The sequence below is a fragment of the Sylvia atricapilla genome, chromosome 20, assembly GCF_009819655.1.
Source record: "Sylvia atricapilla isolate bSylAtr1 chromosome 20, bSylAtr1.pri, whole genome shotgun sequence".
Classification (NCBI taxonomy): domain Eukaryota; kingdom Metazoa; phylum Chordata; class Aves; order Passeriformes; family Sylviidae; genus Sylvia; species Sylvia atricapilla.
Window position 1 is genome coordinate 2,877,321 of NC_089159.1, and position 18,741 is coordinate 2,896,061.

General features: G+C 45.9%; 1 protein-coding gene across 2 annotated transcripts; it reads right to left on the reverse strand.

Moving 5' to 3' along the window:
- Positions 1 to 1,939: 1,939 nt before the first annotated feature.
- RCC1L (RCC1 like) lies at positions 1,940 to 17,853 on the reverse strand. 2 transcript variants are annotated; one of them, XM_066333146.1, is made up of 11 exons: positions 17,550 to 17,853; positions 16,303 to 16,432; positions 13,732 to 13,860; positions 12,826 to 12,892; positions 11,717 to 11,768; positions 10,067 to 10,151; positions 8,908 to 9,089; positions 7,397 to 7,481; positions 6,176 to 6,349; positions 4,755 to 4,840; positions 1,940 to 3,241 (listed from the first exon to the last, which is right to left on the reverse strand). In XM_066333146.1, exons 1-11 carry the CDS (start codon positions 17,814 to 17,816, stop codon positions 3,164 to 3,166), a joined length of 1,335 nt encoding a protein of 444 aa, XP_066189243.1. In that variant the 5' UTR covers positions 17,817 to 17,853; the 3' UTR covers positions 1,940 to 3,163. The 2 variants fall into 2 exon arrangements, with proteins under 2 accessions (XP_066189243.1, XP_066189242.1); XM_066333145.1 differs by lacking the exon at positions 1,940 to 3,241 and having other exon boundaries at positions 4,541 to 4,840.
- Between the last annotated feature and the right edge of the window lie 888 nt (positions 17,854 to 18,741).

An 18,741-nucleotide genomic window follows, 5' to 3' on the forward strand; every position in this document is an offset into this window, starting at 1 on the left:
AACTCTCCAGCAGGGAATTGCCAGGAACCCTTGGGATGATGGGGTGTGGAGGCCTGAACTTGTGAGGGTACACTCAGGCCTGAACCTCTCACCCTCCTTCCTGCAGCTCCTCCAGTCCTCAGCTGCTGTGGCAATCCTGTTCAGCTGCTGCTTGGAGCTGTTTGTGCACAGGGCTCTGCACCACAGGACTGTCCTGAAGCCCATCTGGGCTGTTTTAAAGCCAGCACAGTGCTGATCTGAGGACAAATCACTTGTGTAATCAACACCAAATCAAGTAGGTTATTCTAGTTCTAATTGGAGCTGCTCCCCATGTGCACCCGTGGCCCATACACTCCCTCACGGCAGGTATATTTAGGGATGCTGGTATATTTTAGGCTGTCTACTGTACTATACTTTGAAGGACAAAATGATGCAAAGTTGCTCTGCAGATCCCAATGGTGCTGTGACTTGAAGCTCCCCCAGCACAGCTGGGCTCCTGTATGGCCCTGGTCCTGCAGGGGCAGCATAAGCCACACAGGTTGGGTCTGCCTTCAGCAGACAAGGGGTGTGGTGGGGAACAGGGTATTTTCACTTCCTGAGCCAAGACTGAGCCCATCAGCAACAGCAGGAGCAGCTCTCGAAGAACTGTACTTTAGAAAGGGGAAAAACTGCTGCAACAGCAGCAGCCAAAAGGAGTAAGAATCTGTGAGAGACAAACATGTAGATACAAAAGTCAGCAGAGGAGATGAAGGAAGCAGAAAAGTCAGGAGCAGGGCTGACCCTGGGAAGAAGGGAGAGGGGAGAGGTGTGGGAAAGGCACTGTTACAGTTCTGTTTAGACATACTAATTCCTCATTAGCTCATATCATGTTTCATTGGCAATAAAATAACTTCCCCAACGTTGAGTCTGCTGTGCCCAGGATGGTAACAGGTCCCCTGTCCTTGTTCCAACCCACGTTTTCCTTCAGATTCTCTCTCCCTGTCCTGTTGATGGGGGAGGGATGACAGAGCAGGTTGGAGGGCACCTGCCTAAGGTCAAAATGCTCCCTGCACACAGTAACCAAAACATGAGTGCTGGGGCTCGCCAGCCTGCCCTCACTGCCACTGACCTTCCCACCAAGCAACCTGTCTGAGAATGCCCACAACCACTGCAATGCAGGCACAAACACCCCCACTGCATTAAGCCACACAGCACTTCTATGTAGGGCTGAAGACTTCACTGGCATCTCACTAACACAGAGAATTAGCAATTTGTTCTACAGCAAGAATGCAACACAAGGACTCAGCCCAGCCCGAAGGTGCACTGGGAAACAGCTGTGAATGAGAGCAGCTGAGAAGCCAGCACTAACCAGCCCACCTCAACAGCAACATCCACAAAGGGAATTGTCACACCTTTCTTACCAGAGTTTTTGTGTGTGTTTTCCATGGTTTAACAAGCCTACTCAAGTTGAAAGGGCATACCTACTCCCATGAGGCCAACAAGACATGCTTGGGCACCACAAGTTGTCCAACTTGCATGTAGAATCAGGTATAAATTAAAGCCAACCAAATGGGAGTTCATAGTGAAGGTCTGCCAGTTTCACAGCAGCTTTCTGTTCTGCTTCACCCACCCAGAAACACCTGTCACAGAGGAATGCCAACAACAACTCAAGAGATGTGCCTCTATTTCCATGTGCTTTGGTTCACCGTTCCTATATTTTATGCAAACTCTTTAAAAGTTATTTAATCAAGGTGAAGTTTACACACGAAGTTTCAGCACAGAATTTCATCTAATGAAGCCAGTACATGTGGTGTCCCATGGGGCCTGACTACAACACTATCAGTCCTGCAGGTATGAAGCTGGCTCAGCTGACAGAAGTGGTTTCCTGTCACGTAGCTGTGAACCAAAATGCTGCAGCTCAAATGCAGATCCAATCAATGCATAAGCAGATTATGCTCAAGAATATTCCTGTTAGTACTGATAAAGATATTATAATCACTTTATTGAAAACCTACTAGCTTGGATTCCACCAAAATAGCTGGCACACTTGAAGTATCCCACACAGAGAGAAAAGACACAACTCTGCCTGATGTTTGAAGTGTTTCACAGGAGACAGTTCCCCACACCTGCCTGTGAGTTTGGGTAAGTGCCTGCTACAGACACACTGTTGCATCCCATCTCTAACAGCTTACTGCTAAGGTACAAAGAAATGAAGCTCTGCCTCTTACCCATTAAGACTCCTTCCCCTGTTAGGCAATCCTAAAATCCCCAGCTAATTTCAACTGAGAGCCACTGTACCCCTGAAAACAGAAAGAATGTAGGGAATAAATTAAAGAGATCAAATCAAAGGCAGTGATGTGTGATGAGCACAAGGAGACGAAGGCACCTGAGGGGCAGTGAGCATTGCTCACATCCATGCCTGAGCACTGATTTTGCAGGCAGCTGATCAGGGGCTTTGTTTCCAGCCTCCCTCAACAAGCTACATTGGCTTCTGTCACCATCCATCTGTCCTCCTGCAGCACACAGCCTGCTGTCTTATTTAATAGTACTCACCCCTGCAAACAGGTTCTCACTCTTTGAATGTATTCCTTTGGTGTTCCCTCTTTAGTACTAACACAGAAAGCCTTCAACAGCCCAGAGACACATTACTGCCTCCAGGCAAGGGCTGTGCATCCAGTTTCTGCACAAGAAACTAGGCACAGTGCTGCTGAGGATGGCCACCCAGGACAGCTGTGCTGGGCTTCAAGACCTAGCATGACCTCTCTTCCACATACCAGTAATAAAAAACACCCAACTTCTCCCTTGAGAAATAGTTTGAGTCTGCCCAACACCGACACTCCAGACCTGGTGACAGGAAATGTCCGTATATCAATGTCCTGTGCTGTAGATTTCGTCCCATGCCAGTCTTCCTTAAGGGAGGTGCTCTTCATCTTCAGGACAGAGAGGCTCACCAACTTGGGGCTGGGCCTCGGGTTCTCTGGGAGCTCATCACAAAGGAGCCAGAGCACTCCTTGCATTTCCACACTCCTCAGGGAACGTGCTTCCTTCCTGCAGCCAGGCCAGAGCACTTCAGTGATGCAGCCAGACACTGCTATGGCTCTCTGCTCACAGTCACTTGGTTTCATAAAATCAATTTTCCTTTCCAAGAAGCTGATCACCAAGTCCCTGCACCTCCCTGGTGCAGTGCTGAGACCCAGCAGCATCTCTAGGTAAAAGACCTGACCATGCTCACCATGTGATCAACTCCACAGGCCACATCCACCACCTCACCGGGCACCGTCACCTGCATGAAACACAGCGGAGCGGGTTATTCATCAAGCTGGTACTTTGCATCTGGCAATTTCCTATTTCTCTTCCTCCTCCTGCTCAACATGCCAGCTGGTTTCACAGGGATTTGTACCAATGCAAGTGCCAATTTGAAAGCGCAGAAAGAGCAAGATTCAGCACCAGGCAGGTTTGTGCACTGAGCTGTAAAATACTCCTCTTTTTCCTTCACAGAGGCACATAAAGCTTTGGAAGGAGAAAGAAGAGCAGGCTCACTAGCAGACAGTGAGACTGTAGCCTCAGCCCATCTGTTCAGCAGCAGAAGCAGCATGACTGAACAGAGCATAATCTAGACATTAGGAAGAGGATCTGCCCAAAGACCACAGGGATTTGTCTCTTACTTTCACCAGCAAGAACTGGAAAAAGGCAAAGGCTCAACTCAGCCTAAGGCAGTTTGTGCTTTTATGCTAAGAGACCAGCTCCACACTGCTGAAGCTTATTCACTTAAAACCGACTGCAAACTTGAGGAAAGCAGAGTCTAAACCAGCAAGTTTTTCCTCAGATCCAAGAGAGAGGACAGCAGCTAGTTTTAGGGCTGGCAGTCACAAGGATCCTGGCACATTGCCACGGTACTGTCAGACAGGAGCTGGCTGGCTGAAAGAGCATAACCCCAATGTCCACATCTGGGGAAGTGAATTCAGAAATTCCACTTGGCCACAGCAGTGTGATTTTAGGCAAATGTTCCAGAGCTGGTCTGGTTTTGTTCATTTTTAAACAAAGAAAAAAGCAAACTACAGAAACACATTTACTGCAAGTTCAGACACACAGACAGGGACTCCAGGGTGGTCCAGCTGATTGCCTCCCTCATCTCCTGCTTGGCCTTCATGGAGGTCAGGAGCATCTGTTAGGCTGAGTGCTGAACTCAGAACCAAGGAGTCTTCTCCATCCACTGAGTCTGGCTCTCAGAGCCATCTGGGAGGAAGCAGTGGAACTGGAAGCACTTTGAAACAGCTATGAATACAGCTGAGTAAGGACCTGCTGCTGTAACCTGACAGTCAGTCCACTGACCCACCACCACTATGTGGACTGTAGCCACTACAGACCACACTGTTCACCTAATTTAGGTGAGTAATGATTTGGACAGATGACCAACACTGATGGTTTTCTTTGCAGCACATACAAATAGAAATGCAGGTTAGAAGGGGAAGGAAGGGGCAGTAAGGGTAGCAAGCAGATGATGGTGGACAGGAAGAAGATGAGAACTGTTCAGATGTGCTGTCATAGCACCAGATGCTGTTTTAGGATTTGAAATCATTACTGTCATAGCAGACTAAAAGGTTTACTGAATACCTCCATTCCCAAGCAGGCTACACAAGGACCTCTGGAAAACAAAGCACTTCTACAGTCATTTTAGGCTTCTACTCCTTTCAGAATTACTCAACAAAACCACACAGCAAATGATAGTCCTTGCCCTCAGGATAACAAAAACTAGCCAAAGAATATACTCGTGGCCTTAATACCACCATCCTTACTCTCCATGGGAAATACTGGTCTTCCATTCTTCCAGTTCCAAGGCACCCTCTTAGATTCTTCCCCCACACAAACAGTTCTCCTCTGTCTACACAGGAGAAAAAAAAATAGAAAAGAGCAGAGTCATTAAAAAGGAAGAATTCTATTTGTGATGGTAGCAAATATGGCTACAGTGTTTCTGGAAGTATACAGAGTTATACACACAGAATGACAGCTACCAATTTACTTAAAGGTACAATAAATGGACTTGCATTTGGAGAAAATTATGTCCAATGAGCAGTACAAGAAACAAGTTCTGCGCACAAGTTTTGTTTCCCCCTCTTATATGCCACATGCTTTGGAATTTTATTAGAAGGAAGAGTGCAGCAGCAGAAATTCCAGGGAATCATTTGTGAAGTGAATAATTTGTGCTGAAAGTTAGACAACTGCAGTTGATCTGTAGCAGCTATCATCAGAGCAAATCCAGTAAGCAAGGCAGTGAGATCTGTCCCAAGCCATCGCCTGGAGATTGCTTATTTGACTGTCTGAAAGAAGTGACCTTCTAATGACAGCCAGGGAAAAGCTAAAATTTGTGTTCAGAGTCGAAGTTTTGAGTTTCTCAGGAAAACACACAGATCTCAGAAGTGTTTGGATCAGCTGCACCGCAGAAACGGCCAAAACATAATCTATAACCTAAGTACAACTTAATCAGAACACTGTTTATAACTCTTTCTGAATACCAAGGGGAGCCCACTTACAAGCACCCTGCAACCAAACTGACAGTGTCACGGACACTACTTGTCCCAAAGGACTCAGCCCTGGCATTTTTTCCTGCTGGCAGCTGGATCTCTGAACTGCTGCCTGATCTTAAATGACTTTCAAATTTGAAAGGCTGGGAACCCACATAGGCTGCACAGAGCACAGTATCATAACCTTTGCATATTAAATGGTGGGGTCTGCCCACCTCAGGCTGCTAGCTCAGTTGGCCAGAAATGCCAAGTAACTTTAATATCTAGCTTCATTTAGAGTAAATTAAATTGCAGATTAAATTTTAGTATGTTCATTTATCACAGTAATTTTCTAAACTGCTAAAGTGCAGCAGACTGACTCATTCTATACAGGAAAATGAAAAACATCTTTTGGATTTCCTGTATGAGAAAAGTTTTTTGTGTTAAGACAAAAAAATGCTTTTTAATTAAAACATAAGTTGGCACAAAATGCTATGCCAGGAATCATGCTGACACCTGTAAACGTGCTGCCTCCCTGCTGCTGCATTCCAGTGTGTCTTCAGTTTCAAGAAAGACGAGTGCACTTTTTGGAGTATAAGCTTATTTTTGGTTTGGTTTTGGGGGTTTTTTTGGTTGGTGGCTCTTTTGCTTTTTTTCTCTTTTGCCAATAACACAGCAAACATGATCTCTCCATGGCAGTGGGATGAGAAACTTACTTGTAAGTGCTGCAAATTGGCTGAGTCCACAGCGAACATGAGCAACACGGGTGTCTGGACTGAAGTCTGACCAGCCAAAAAGGCTGGGTGGGATCATCTCTGGCACTGCTGTCTCTATTAGGTTTGGTCCTTTCCCAAGAATTCCATATCCCCAGACAAAAACATTTCCTTCTTCTGTATTACAATAAGAACACATTCTGTAAGAAAGTCTGTGCTTGTGAAATTCATGCCACAACCAAGAGTTAATCAGAGCCAAAGGGATATTTTCCTTTCTTCCAGCTCAGTCTAGCGCTTTTTGATTATTTAAAATCTGCAAATAATGCATTCCCATCCAAATGCCTCAATCTTTTCTTAAGCTGTGCAAGCAAATCAAACCTCCTAGGCAAAACTTTCATGGGGAAAGAATGCCAACACAAGACTGAGTTGGATAAAATACTTCATCTTACTAACGGGACAGAGGTTGAGAGTTTATTATCATGGCTTTCTTCTTTGATGCATGCCCAAAACAGCAGTTGGATGTCACTGTCTGGCATTCTGCCTTAAGCTGGGTGCCTGGGAAAGGCAACAGTTGGACAGCATAGAACACAGTAAGTCTCCATGTCAGCTAGTTCTGTTCTCTTCATTTAAGAAGCTCAAATGTCTGGCCATCACAATACTCCCATTAGAAATATGAGCACCTTCCTTGAGATGATCCTTCAAGAAAGTAATACAATCCCCTCCCTCATTCCTTCATGCAGCAACCCTCCAGCTATGCTCCCCAGTCACTGAGAGCCCAAAGAACAATCACTAAGGACCTGCTGCACAGTTCCACTCTTCTCAGAACTCTTCTTTCCATCCTAGTGCATGATATATAAATATGTCAGGTTCACTGGAGTCTGAAGGGTTTTACTTCCCCTCAAGTATTGCCTTATTAGCAATTAAACTCCCTATATAGCCCATACTCAGTATGACCAGCAAAGAGATCAGAAGAGCAAACAGCTGCCATGCTCTTGCTCTAGTCTGCAGAAGCACTCACAACAGCACATACTGGAAGCAATGCCCTGCACTAGTGAAAACAGCTCCTCCAGTACACTCTTAAATCAAGTTTCTCAGTCTCCCAGCTTTCCTCATAACATACAGTATTTCCCTGCTTCCAGAAAACAAGATACTTGTTTCATAATGTTACAATCCACCTACAGTGCAGCCTTGCAACAAAGTGAATGTTTCTAGAAGTGAACTCACCTGTCAGCACAATGTTGCCAGTCCCTCCACAGGCAGCCTCCTTTACCTTCCCAATCTTGAATGGCAAATGCCTGGGAACGTTCACCTGTACAAGATTGCAGAAGAGCTGTTAGGGACAAGGTAAACTGCAAGCCAGGCAGACATTTTAACTTGTTCTCTAGTTCTGATTAGAGCTTACATACACTGGATTCCTGATACAACCTTTACTGCCTGAATAATAAATTGAGTCCAAGTCCCAAAATTAAAAAAAGAACTACATGAAATTCATTCAAGTGAGGACAGGGTGGAAAAGGTTACCTACTGGAAAGCTTACATGCATGGCAACAAGGCTGAGAATGACTAGTAACTCCTTCTTATCCCTGGTTTTTAATGTCAGACACAAAAGAGAAGTCAAAAGGTGAGCACGTCTTCAAGTCTTCAGACTGGATTAAGACCACTAAAATTCAGTCTGCAGTGGCATTTTTGAACATACCAGGGGAAAATTACTTAAAGAAAACTGCACTTACTTGGTACAGTCCAACACAACATATATACACAGCTTGACATTTGTAAAGAGCAATCTTTGATTTCATAGCTCTGCCATTCTACACTTTGGGCTACATCTATAGATGCAGCTGAGTTAAGACTCTCATTTTTGGCAAATGTGCCACTCATCCATTTCAGATGTCACAGACCTCCACTGCACACCCAGCCCAGAGAACTGCCACCCTGCAAAATCTGATCCTTATCCTCAGGCCTCATGGATCTCAGCATTTAGCCTACATTAGGGTTACATCAGAAGAGGCACAGGAAACAAAGCTTTCTAAAATTCTGCTAAAGCTTTCTAATACAATTGTCTGCTCTTAGCCTTCTGCCAAGATAGCCTGAGCATTGATTAATTTCCTGACTCTATTTCCTAATGTAGCTATAACAGGAGACCAACTGCTTAATACCATGTGTATTGTGTGTGACTTGTGTGAAGTCAGCACTCCACCAATGCCCCATGGAAGTTTGCTCAAAAAACCCTTTAATCTGTCTGACACAGGAATTTGTTTAGGACTCAGTTATAAACTCACTAAGGATGTCCATGAAAAGTTCACCAGCATACAGGTTGACTGGAAGGGACTCCCAAGGGCCATCTGGATTAGCACTATGCTCAAAGTAGCATCACCTGAAATCTTAGATTAGCCAGTCAAAAAACTAATTACTGTCCTGAAATTAGCAAAAGCATTTGAGCTGGGTCTCAATTTGGTGTAAGTCCATGGGATGGAGAAAGAATAATATGGCGTTCTTACACTAACAAACTGGGATGAGGTGGCACCATCCTTTGCCTATCAAAAAGGGGAAATACACTGCCTGCTAAAGCTACACAAACATGTCAGGTTTACTTTGTAAGCTTATGTGAAAGCAGTCTGCTAGTGATATTTGTAACTGCTGTCAAAAGAACTCAAAACAGGGAGAAATGTAATTTTTAACTCTGTACGCAGCAGCTGAACTGAAACACATACAAACACACCCTCAGGTCAACTGACCTGTGTGGTTTCTGTGACAGATGCCAACTGCAAGTATTCTGAATTTCCCCAGCCAAAGACATCCCCTTCATCTGAGACAGCCAGACAACAGTCCCCATAGGAAGAGACCTGGATAATGTTTACTCCAGCAATGTCACCATGCAATTTAGTAGGAACGCTGGTGATATTATAGTGTCCAAGACCTGAAAGGAAAAAAAAGAAGAAATTATGAAGAATTTTTTTCCAGACACTTTTAATGCCTGCATGGGACCATTTTTTTCAGGCTTTAACAAAATCACCCTTCCTCTGAAATAGATCTTTCTGTCCATACTGCTTAATTACCAGCTGCAACAGACAAGCAGCCACAAACACTTTCACTAGCCAAAGCCACCTCTCTGGAGTACACAACTTTGTACAATCACACCCTGAAGAGCCTCATATCTCTTGTCTGCATGGACCAAAGTGCTGGAAAACAATAACCAGGCTAGGCAGATATCCCAACAGAGATGAAATTTCACAAACTGGCTGCATCTGTCTTCTGCAAGGAAAGCCACGAGTGACAGCACACTGCAATCAGTTAGAAAACAGCAGGGGAAATGGCCAAAGAGGCTGGGAAGGAAACACTTCACATGACAAACTGCTGCCTGGAAAAGAGACCAGAATGCAGATGACAGAAAGCTGGGTTACACTATATTGGCACAGAAGAATCATGGGAAGAACTCAGCTTTGGGAGCAGCAAAACAAATAAAGCAGGAATGACTGTGAGGAGGAAGTTCTCTGCAGCAAAAGCCACCACAAAAAGGGCTTGTCCAAGGATTTAGCCCATGCTAAAACACGCAACAGTTACCAAAGCACTCATCAGTTCAAAAGAGCAGAACAGACCCCAAAACAAGAACCAGGAAGGCAAAGCCACCAGCAAATTGAAGAGCAAAGCTGCCCATGTCACTTCCACACCCCCTCAGAAGCTTTAAACAGCAGATACACTCTCCTCTGACTGCATGCTTGGACTGCCAGGACAGTATCCTAAAGGTCCTCAAAAAATGAACTGCATTGTCTCAGTTTGGTTACACAGGAGTACCCATTTCTGTCCACACATTCATGACAAATACACATCACAATTTCTCAATTAGGACAGCTTGCTATATTCATCAATTCCCTGAAATGCAAGCTGACTTCCTACCTGTTTGTCCATCAGCTCCCCATCCACATGCATAGACTGTACCCTTCTTGGTTCTAAATAGACTGTGGTCCTGCCCACACACAACCTGCACATAAACAAGAAGTCAGAGCTGGTCAGGAAAGGTCACATGTTCAGACTTGATTTAGTGAAGCATTACTGACAGATAAATTGAGCAATGAACCTCTATGATGTCCATCAGTTCATATTTTGACTTTTCTCTCCTGATCACATGGCTCTAGAGAAAGAGAAGGCCAAGAACCACAAGATGCAACACAGGAAACAGCAGAATTTTCTTTATGGAAAGTGATGCTGCAGCTGATTTGTTCTAAGATCCAAAACAAGGAAAGAAAGCTGGATTCAGCAGTACAACACAATAAAACAGCAAAGAGTAAATATGGGCTCTCCCTTCACAGGATGCTAAGCACATGATTCTTGATGCCAGCAATGAATTCTGCTGTGTATTCAAACTGCTGCGAATTCTTTGCCATGTAAGCGCTTTAGGCACACAGCTGTTCTCAAATCTCTATTTATGTTGAACTAACCATCATGTCTGCCACAGGCTTGGCATGAATTAAAGCCAAGGAAAAAGCTATTCAAAAGCAGACATTGAAAATTAAACAAAGATTAAAGGGAATTAATCAAAGGTTAAGAGAATGAATCCCAATACTAAGCACATAACTGCTGTTATCAAAGCACAAAAAGGTACCAAGTATTCAACCCCCCAGAATAAAACCATTAAAATTCAAACAAAAGTTTTACAAGCCTAATTCAGAACAGTTTTAGGATGAACCACAGCACAGTCTCATCAGGTGGGCATCAATTAATGACCCTTCCTTGGAACAGGAGCAATGCCCACAGAGTGTGGCTACAGGGGCACAGACACACCAACAAACTGCTGCTGTGCCTGGGAATACTGCAGCCATGGCAGGTGTTTCAGCTGCCCTGCAGTCCCTTGCTCCCCTAGGAACCTGATCTAGGGAAATGATGGCTAGTCTAAGTGGATGGTTTCACAGCTCATTTTTGAAAAGGCAAACACAGAATTTAGAACTCTTAAGCAATAAAAAAGTGACAAAAGGGAATAAGAAATCACAACAGAAAATGAGGACTGAGGGCCCAGAAGGAGACACAGTACTCTGAATGTGGCTGAGTAGAAAAGAAGAGTCTCTTTGACCTGCAGGTAATACTCCTCCTAATGCAGCCCAGGGTATCATTAGCCTTTTCTACAGCAAGGCACATTGCTGATTCATGGTCAGCCTGGTGTAGCCCAGGGCCTTTTCTGCACAGCTGCCTCCCAGTCACCCCCAGCCCATGGTGGTGTCTGAAATTGGTCTTCACCAGCAAGAGGACTTGGCCATTTCCAGTGCTGAACTTGGGGAGGTTCATGTAGGGCCTATTTCTTCAGCCTCTGGATGGCAGCACCACCCTCTGGTTTATCAGTCACTCCTCAGAGTTTTACACCACCTGCTCCCTGCTGAGGGAACACTCTGTGACCCAGATCACAAGTGAAAATGTAAGCAGGACTGGAGCCCAGATCCCACAGTTGTTACTGGTTTCAGCTCAGCTTTGAGCCAATGATTGCCATCCTCTGAGCTTGGCTCTCCAGCTGGTTTCAAATCCATTTTCAGGACTCAGTTCAGGTGATCCTCTTACCTGAACAACTCTGCTGTCAAATTCCTTCAGCTGATGAATGAGATGGCTTCCACTGGACACCAAACAACCACCAAGAAGAGAAAAGGCAATACAGAGGATTTCAGAAGACTGCAACTGAAAAACACAAAGGTAAACCTGCCTCTACTGAAAGCCACTTCATTAGCACAAGTAGAGAAATTTGTTTGCATGCTGTTTCACAGCAAAATACCTGCACAAAGAAGGAACATAATTCTACATTCTCTTATTTAAGAACTGTCACTTTTTAAATATCAGCTCTTGTGATAACTGGGGGTAGGAGCAACCCTAAGACAGTCCCTAGTCTAGAATGAGTAGAGACACTATGTAATACTGCAGTACCCATATAAACAACTAGACTTAGCTAAACCAGATATCCCAGAGCACAGTGTAGTGCTAACATCCCTGACATTTTTTCACAATACCAGGAATTTTGAACAATCCAACGACTGACTTCCAGTATCACGATTAACAAAAGCTAATTGCAGCTATTTTGTCAAACTTTACAGACCAAGTGCTGTGGATCACGGACAGAGCAATGAACAAGATGTTTTTTTTTTTGGTCTACTAGGGAATCAGAAACTCAACGTATTCCCACTATTCACTTACTCCATTATACAGAGTATAATATGCATATGCTTTGGTGCAACCCACAAAAAACCCAATGGAAGAAAAGCACTACAGACTCAGAGGCAGCTACAGAGACTTAACAAGAAGATGCCACTTTCATAATGAAATGCACTTCTAACATCCTCAGGGCAGCACATGTACTCTGAGCAGCTAAAGGGAGAAAGCCCAGCTACTAACACAAATTACCCCAAGCAGTTTATAAAGAAGGCTGGGTTCTCTCCCTAAGCCCTGCAAGAACTGTCCCATGCTGACATTCTTTTGTCTCTTGTGAATATAGTCAGCAGATTGCTAGTGCCCAGCCTGCATTAAAAGCCAGCAGCACAAAAGCCTGTTCTAGGACTCCTTAATCTTAAATGGCATGCTTATACTACCAGACCTTTTCCACCTTCAGGCTTTTCTGCAGGGTTGTTTTCATGCAATTACGTTTCCAGCATTAAGAAAGTTCAGGATCTTTGAATTCTCACCTGTAAATTTCATCTTCAACAACCTTCCGGCCACACTGTCCATAAGAATTGTTTCCCATTGTGAAAACTGAAAAACAATGATAAAACACACTAATTTTATTACTGCCCAATCCCCTGAAAAGCCTCTTTTCAGGTCCACAAAATATTTTCACACAGTTAAGTCTGAAAGGTGGAGCACAGCAATGTAAAAATTGGCATAGGCTTTTTTCAAAGTAACTCCACTTGAATTAAAGTGACTGAATCCATTTTCACCAACAACACCCAGCAGTACTGTTGCAGGCACAGCAGCAGTACCTGGAGCTCACTGTCACAGCTGGGAATTGCCTAGCTCATCCTGCCATTGCCAAAGAGACTCAGAAATAGATCAGCATTCCCACATGAGTGGGAATCAATGGATGAAGCAGCTCACTCACTAAGAAGCTGCACTGGATCACTTGGTGCAGCACTGTAGCCACTGTACCAGAGAGTTCCCAGAGATGTGGAGAGAATTCACAAACAGGATCTTCTCTATAAAGGACTATTATTAATTCATTAATTGCTCTTATAAACATAGCACTCTGGGGCTTCAAGGGGAAATAACACAGGAGTACTGGCACAGTCACCCAAATCTCTGTTCAAAAACACATTTGAGCAAACAAGACAAACAGGCTGCACTCAGCCAGCCTGGGGTTAGAGAAACAAACCTTGTTAAAAGCTCCAAACACATTTACAACTTGAGCCAAGTGAAGCTCATGGCTTTCCCTCACAGAGCAATCCCACAAAGGCCAACAGCTGCCTGCATCCCATTTAGAGTGCAAACAGCCCACCTGGGATACAGTTCTAAAGGACAGAAGACAATTTTTTCCAGCTTTTAGTAAAAGCATAGCCAGGCACCCCTTGACATCACCAGCACAAGCAACACTGTACCTCCTTCACTATCTGTCAGGACCAGGGAATGGGCTCTCCCACAGGACACTTGCAAGACTCGAGTTTGCTGTGGCTTCTCCAGTGGTAATGGAATTGGAGATGGCTCCAAGACATATTCATAGGCCTTAGCTTAAGGAAGAGAGAACAATTTTAAGTCAGTAGCTTTCACAAAGTAAATTCAACACATATTTGCTGATCCTATTGTACATTAACACACTCACTTCTGCTTTGTTATAAAAGCAAATACATTTTAGAAAGCCAAGATATTAACCAAAGAGGTTGACAGGGATTTATCACAGAGGGAGGGAGAAGGTAAAAGCCATGGAGATAACTGAAGCCAATAATCTAAACAGAAGTCCACCATAACTAGAAGGTGAATGTTATTGAGGCTTCAGGTGGCAGAAGTGTGGAACTGAGGCCTTCACACACATGCTCAATCACTTTGATGAATACAGCTGGATTACTAGAGCTTAATATGCACAACCATTCTGTGCAACTGGGGATATTGCAAACAAGGCACAAGAGCAACAATCACAAAAATGTATCAGGAAAGGTGAACAAAAAAGTCTTAGTTCTTCATATTTAAAGAGAAGTAGATTACAGGCACTTTCAGAAATAAGGAATGAAAGAAGGAGTAGCTAGGTTAGGTCCACAGGGAATAAGACATCTTACATTTATGAAAAATGACATGGTGTACTTTATAAAGATTTAGCAACTTGAAGAACATGTAATCAGTTACAGTCAACAGGGAGAGGGGTGGGGGGAAGAATAGCAAACCACAAATCAGTACCAGGGAAAAGGTTAAGGGCAGATAAAAAGCCTTGAAATCAAGGTCAACTGTAATAAGTTAAATCCTGGGGGACCCAAAGCAATATTGCACACAGGCAGCAGTGCTTTACTGGGTCTCACTGCCTTCAATAAAAAACAACACAAAACACACCTAAAATTAAAAAAAGTATAAATTTAAAAAATCTACACATGGTCTTTTGCAGTAAGACACTACTGGATGTGAGGACAGGCAGCACAACTGGCAGCTTGGTGGCCCATCTGCCATGCAATAGAGCAGCAACTTAAAGGCAACCAACTCTCTATCCATCTAGAAACACTTGGGAGTTACAAAGCAAAAAAAACCCTTTTCCTCTCTCTGTTCCCTCCAGCAGAAAGACAAATGCTACTGGGATCTGTAGTAACCATCACTGAGGGGATGCGGAGAAAAGAGACAACGAGGTGGCTATGGAACAGGGTGTGAAATATTAGTAGTTTAGATACAACCATCTAAAAGTCAGAAGGCTGCAAATTCCCTTGGAAATGATGCATCTACAGCAACACCGTGTAGGAAGCAGCAGGCACCAAAGTCAGTCTGTAAAACAGCAATGAGCAACACATCCCAAAGGAAAACTTGTCGGGGGGACATTAAACATGGAGCAGCAGCAACCCCACTGACATTCACCACATTTTCAACTGATCTTGCCAAACACACTCTCTTACTTAGCAGGGCTTGAACTGCAAAACTATTTATCCTACTTCTGGATTCTCTGACAAAAACAATTTCCAGGTCAGATGAAAAACAAGGTAATTTCAAGGCACTCCTGAGACATCAGCACATACAGAGCTAATACCCAGCAAGAGCTGAAACCTTTAAAAGCAGGAGTGAGCAGAGACTTCTGCAGCCCCCTTTTGCAGCTGCTGTTCCAGCAGACACCTGCTGTTCCAGCAGACACTTACAGAACTACCCAGTGTGCCACCACAAAGCAGCACCATTGCAAACCTCAACACGCTGCACTGCAGCTGCAATTTTCTTTTGCTTCTCCACCAGGTTTAATCTTCTGCCCGTATCAGACACATCCCACCTTGATGGATTGCACTCTTATGCACCATAATGACAAAAACTGCTCTTATCATGATTTTCCTCAGCTGTTTATGGAGGAATGTCTACACAGCCATTCTATGAGGAAAAATTGTGTTTTTCCTGTCTTTGGTGGTAGGTGGCAATGTTCTGCACAGAAATAGTCTTCTTAAATAAGTTTGAGAGCCTGGTGTAAGACAAAATGACTGAAAAGCATGTTTTTCCATCAAAATGCAACTTGCTATTAAAATATTTCTAAAAGATCCCCTACAGCTTCACAAAAAATCCACAGACTGTATTAAAAAAACTCTAACTGGGGAGGGAAGAAGGACTAAAGGACTTTAGTTTTTAAGTGCAAAGCCAACAGAAGCAAGCAAACTGACCTGCTAAAATGATTTTATTAACTACACTGTGCCTACTACCAAACTACACATTCAAAGCCACACATTAACCAACATCACACTTTGCAGAATAAACAGCTACATTCCCGTCTAGATGAAAGTAATGAAGTGCAGTGAACAGAACAGAAGCAGACACTGACCGATTACAATGCACACAAAACCAGACAAATTTCAGAAACAGACCTGTTTAAAAAATAAAGCACAGCCTGGGACTGCATCAAAGCCTCCTGATGTTTTTTCAGAGCTCCAAAGACATGAAGATTCCTGCACCACAGGCATACTGCAGTGTCACCCTGTGAGTCTTTAAAATACTTAAATTCTTACTTTGATCTCTTCTGCTTCTCTGGAATCCAAGCTGGGAATCCTTGTTGAGCCCCATGCCCCACACTTTGGTGATGTCTCTGGTATTAGAAGCCAGCAGTGTGAATCCATACCCGCAGGCAGCAGATGATATCTTTGAAGACAGACAAAACCCACACCGTTCAGTTAGAAACTGTGGCTTAGAAAATCAAGTTTCATTCCAAGCTGCTTGTTCATCAGCACTCATTCTTCATTAAGCCACATCCACATGCAGCCCAAACTCATAGCATGCATGCTCTTCCAAAAATTGTCAAAAAGATTCTTCTGTGATAAGCAGAATGGTGAAAACTCAGGTCCAAAAGGAGGGGAAGAAAAGGGGGAGGAAAGGTGAAAAAAGGAGGGGGGGGAGGGGGAGGGAAAGAGAGGGAAAAAAAAAGAAAAAAAACCTTACCAAACAAACAACCAAACCAAAGAAAGATACAGAGATACTAAGAGAATAACATGTTTTACTCCTTTTGACAAAACAAGCCCGGCGTAAGAGCCACATGAGGAGCAACTGTGGCCACTTGGTTTGTTCGGCCTGGAGAAATGGAGACTCTCACTGAGGGCTGCAGAGAGGCAGCTCCGAGCTCTGCTCTGGGAGCAGGGACAGGACCCGAGGGAACCACCGGAGCTGTGCCAGGGGAGTTTTAGACTGGATTTCAGGAAAAGGTTCTTCCCCCAGAGGGTGGCCGGGCACTGAAGAGGCTCGCAGGGAATGGTCGGAGAATCAAGGAGCCTTTGGATAACTCTCTCCGGTGCAGGGTGGGACTGCTGGGCTGTCCTGCGCACGGCCAGGAGCTGCACCCCATCATCCTTCTGGGCCCCTTCCAACACAGGGTATTCTATGAATGCTCTGACTTTCTCTGCAGTAGGCAGCAGAGCAGGAGTGAAACATGTAGGCTAAAGAATAACGTGATTTTCAACACAAGCTTCCCATTTGTCAGGTGGGAGCAGCCACGGCGCCACTTGGAAGAGGCCCATTTAATCTGGCAAATGCTCTTCACACCCCGGCTCTCTAATGCCTCTGACAAAATTACAAACACATATTTTTTGAACTATATGCCGCTGCAGTTAAAACAGTAATCATTCCAACCAATACCACTATATCAGTGATAAAAACCACTGAATCACGGCAAAGCCTTTACACCCGATTCAGTAACGCCGTTCTCGGCCGTGCCAAGCCCTGACCAGGCTCCGGAGGCCGGGGGAGACACGGTGACCGGGCGCACCTTCTCCTCCGTCTCCAGGCGGTACGGCGTGGGTTGGATGCGCCGCGGCTTCTTCCAGCCCTCGTCCGGCTTCACGAAGCTGGGGACGCCCAGGGCGCCCGAGTAGCTGAAGCCCCACACGAACACGCGGTCCTTGCGCTTGGCCGCCTTCCCGGCGTACTGGAACACCGGGGCTGCCTCCTCAGCCTCCCGCAGCTGGCGGGTGCTCGGCGGCCCCGCCGCCACGCCCAAGCCCCTGCGGAGCAGCCGCCGCGCCGCCCCCGCCATGGCTCCCCTCAGGCCGCCGCCATCTTGGCTCCCTCACACGCGGGCCCGCGCAGCGTCACCGCCCCCGCGCGCACGCGCTGCCCTTAAAGGGGCCGCGCCCGGCTCTGAGGGACGGTCCGCGCCTCTGAGGGACGGTCCGCTTCCCGCTCCGAGGGAGGGTCCGCGCCTCTGAGGGACGGTCCGCGCCTCTGAGGGACGGTCCCCTTCCCGCCCTGAGGGAGGGTCCGCGCCTCTGAGGGACGGTCCGCTTCCCGCTCCGAGGGAGGGTCCCCTTCCCGCCCTGAGGGAGGGTCCGCGCCTCTGAGGGACGGTCCGCTTCCCGCTCTGAGGGAGGGTCCGCTTCCCGCCCTGAGGGAGGGTCCGCGCCTCTGAGGGACGGTCCGCGCCTCTGAGGGACGGTCCGATTCCCGCTCTGAGGGACGGTCCGCGCCTCTGAGGGAGGGTCCCCTTCCTGCCCTGAGGGATGGTCCGCTTCCCGCCCTGAGGGAGGGTCCGCGCCTCTGAGGGACGGTCCGCTTCCCGCTCCGAGGGAGGGTCCGCTTCCCGCTCCGAGGGACGGTCCCCTTCCTGCCCTGAGGGAGGGTCCGATTCCCGCCCTGAGGGACGGTCCGCGCCCGCCCGCGCCCGGAGTTGCGGCTGAACCTACAGCCAGACCTAGAAAATTCACACCGGCCCAAACTCAAATCCAAACCTACACCCAGACCTAGACCTAAATCTAAACACACCTCCAGAGCCCAATGTGGACTTAGACCCCTACCCAAAGAAAGATCAAAACTGAAACTGAGGCCGAAACCAACGCGTGGGCCCAGAGCCACCCCAAACCCAAATGGAGATGATCCCAAACCCAGCGCAGCGATGACAGGAATGCCTGTGGTGGTGACCAAGTGCCGCTGTCCCACCACTCTCCATGTGGGAAGCAGGCCTG

Bases quoted from the DNA above. Each gene is read 5' to 3' on its own strand.
- RCC1L (XM_066333145.1), bottom strand. From the start codon at position 17,816: ATGGCGGGGGCGGCGCGGCGGCTGCTCCGCAGGGGCTTGGGCGTGGCG. The intron at 13,861-16,302 runs GTAAGAATTTAA...CTCTTCCTTAAG, and splicing joins GAGAAGCAGAAGAGATCAAA to CTAAGGCCTATGAATATGTC. The intron at 12,893-13,731 runs GTACAGTGTTGC...ATTGTTTTTCAG, and splicing joins CCTGACAGATAGTGAAGGAG to TTTTCACAATGGGAAACAAT.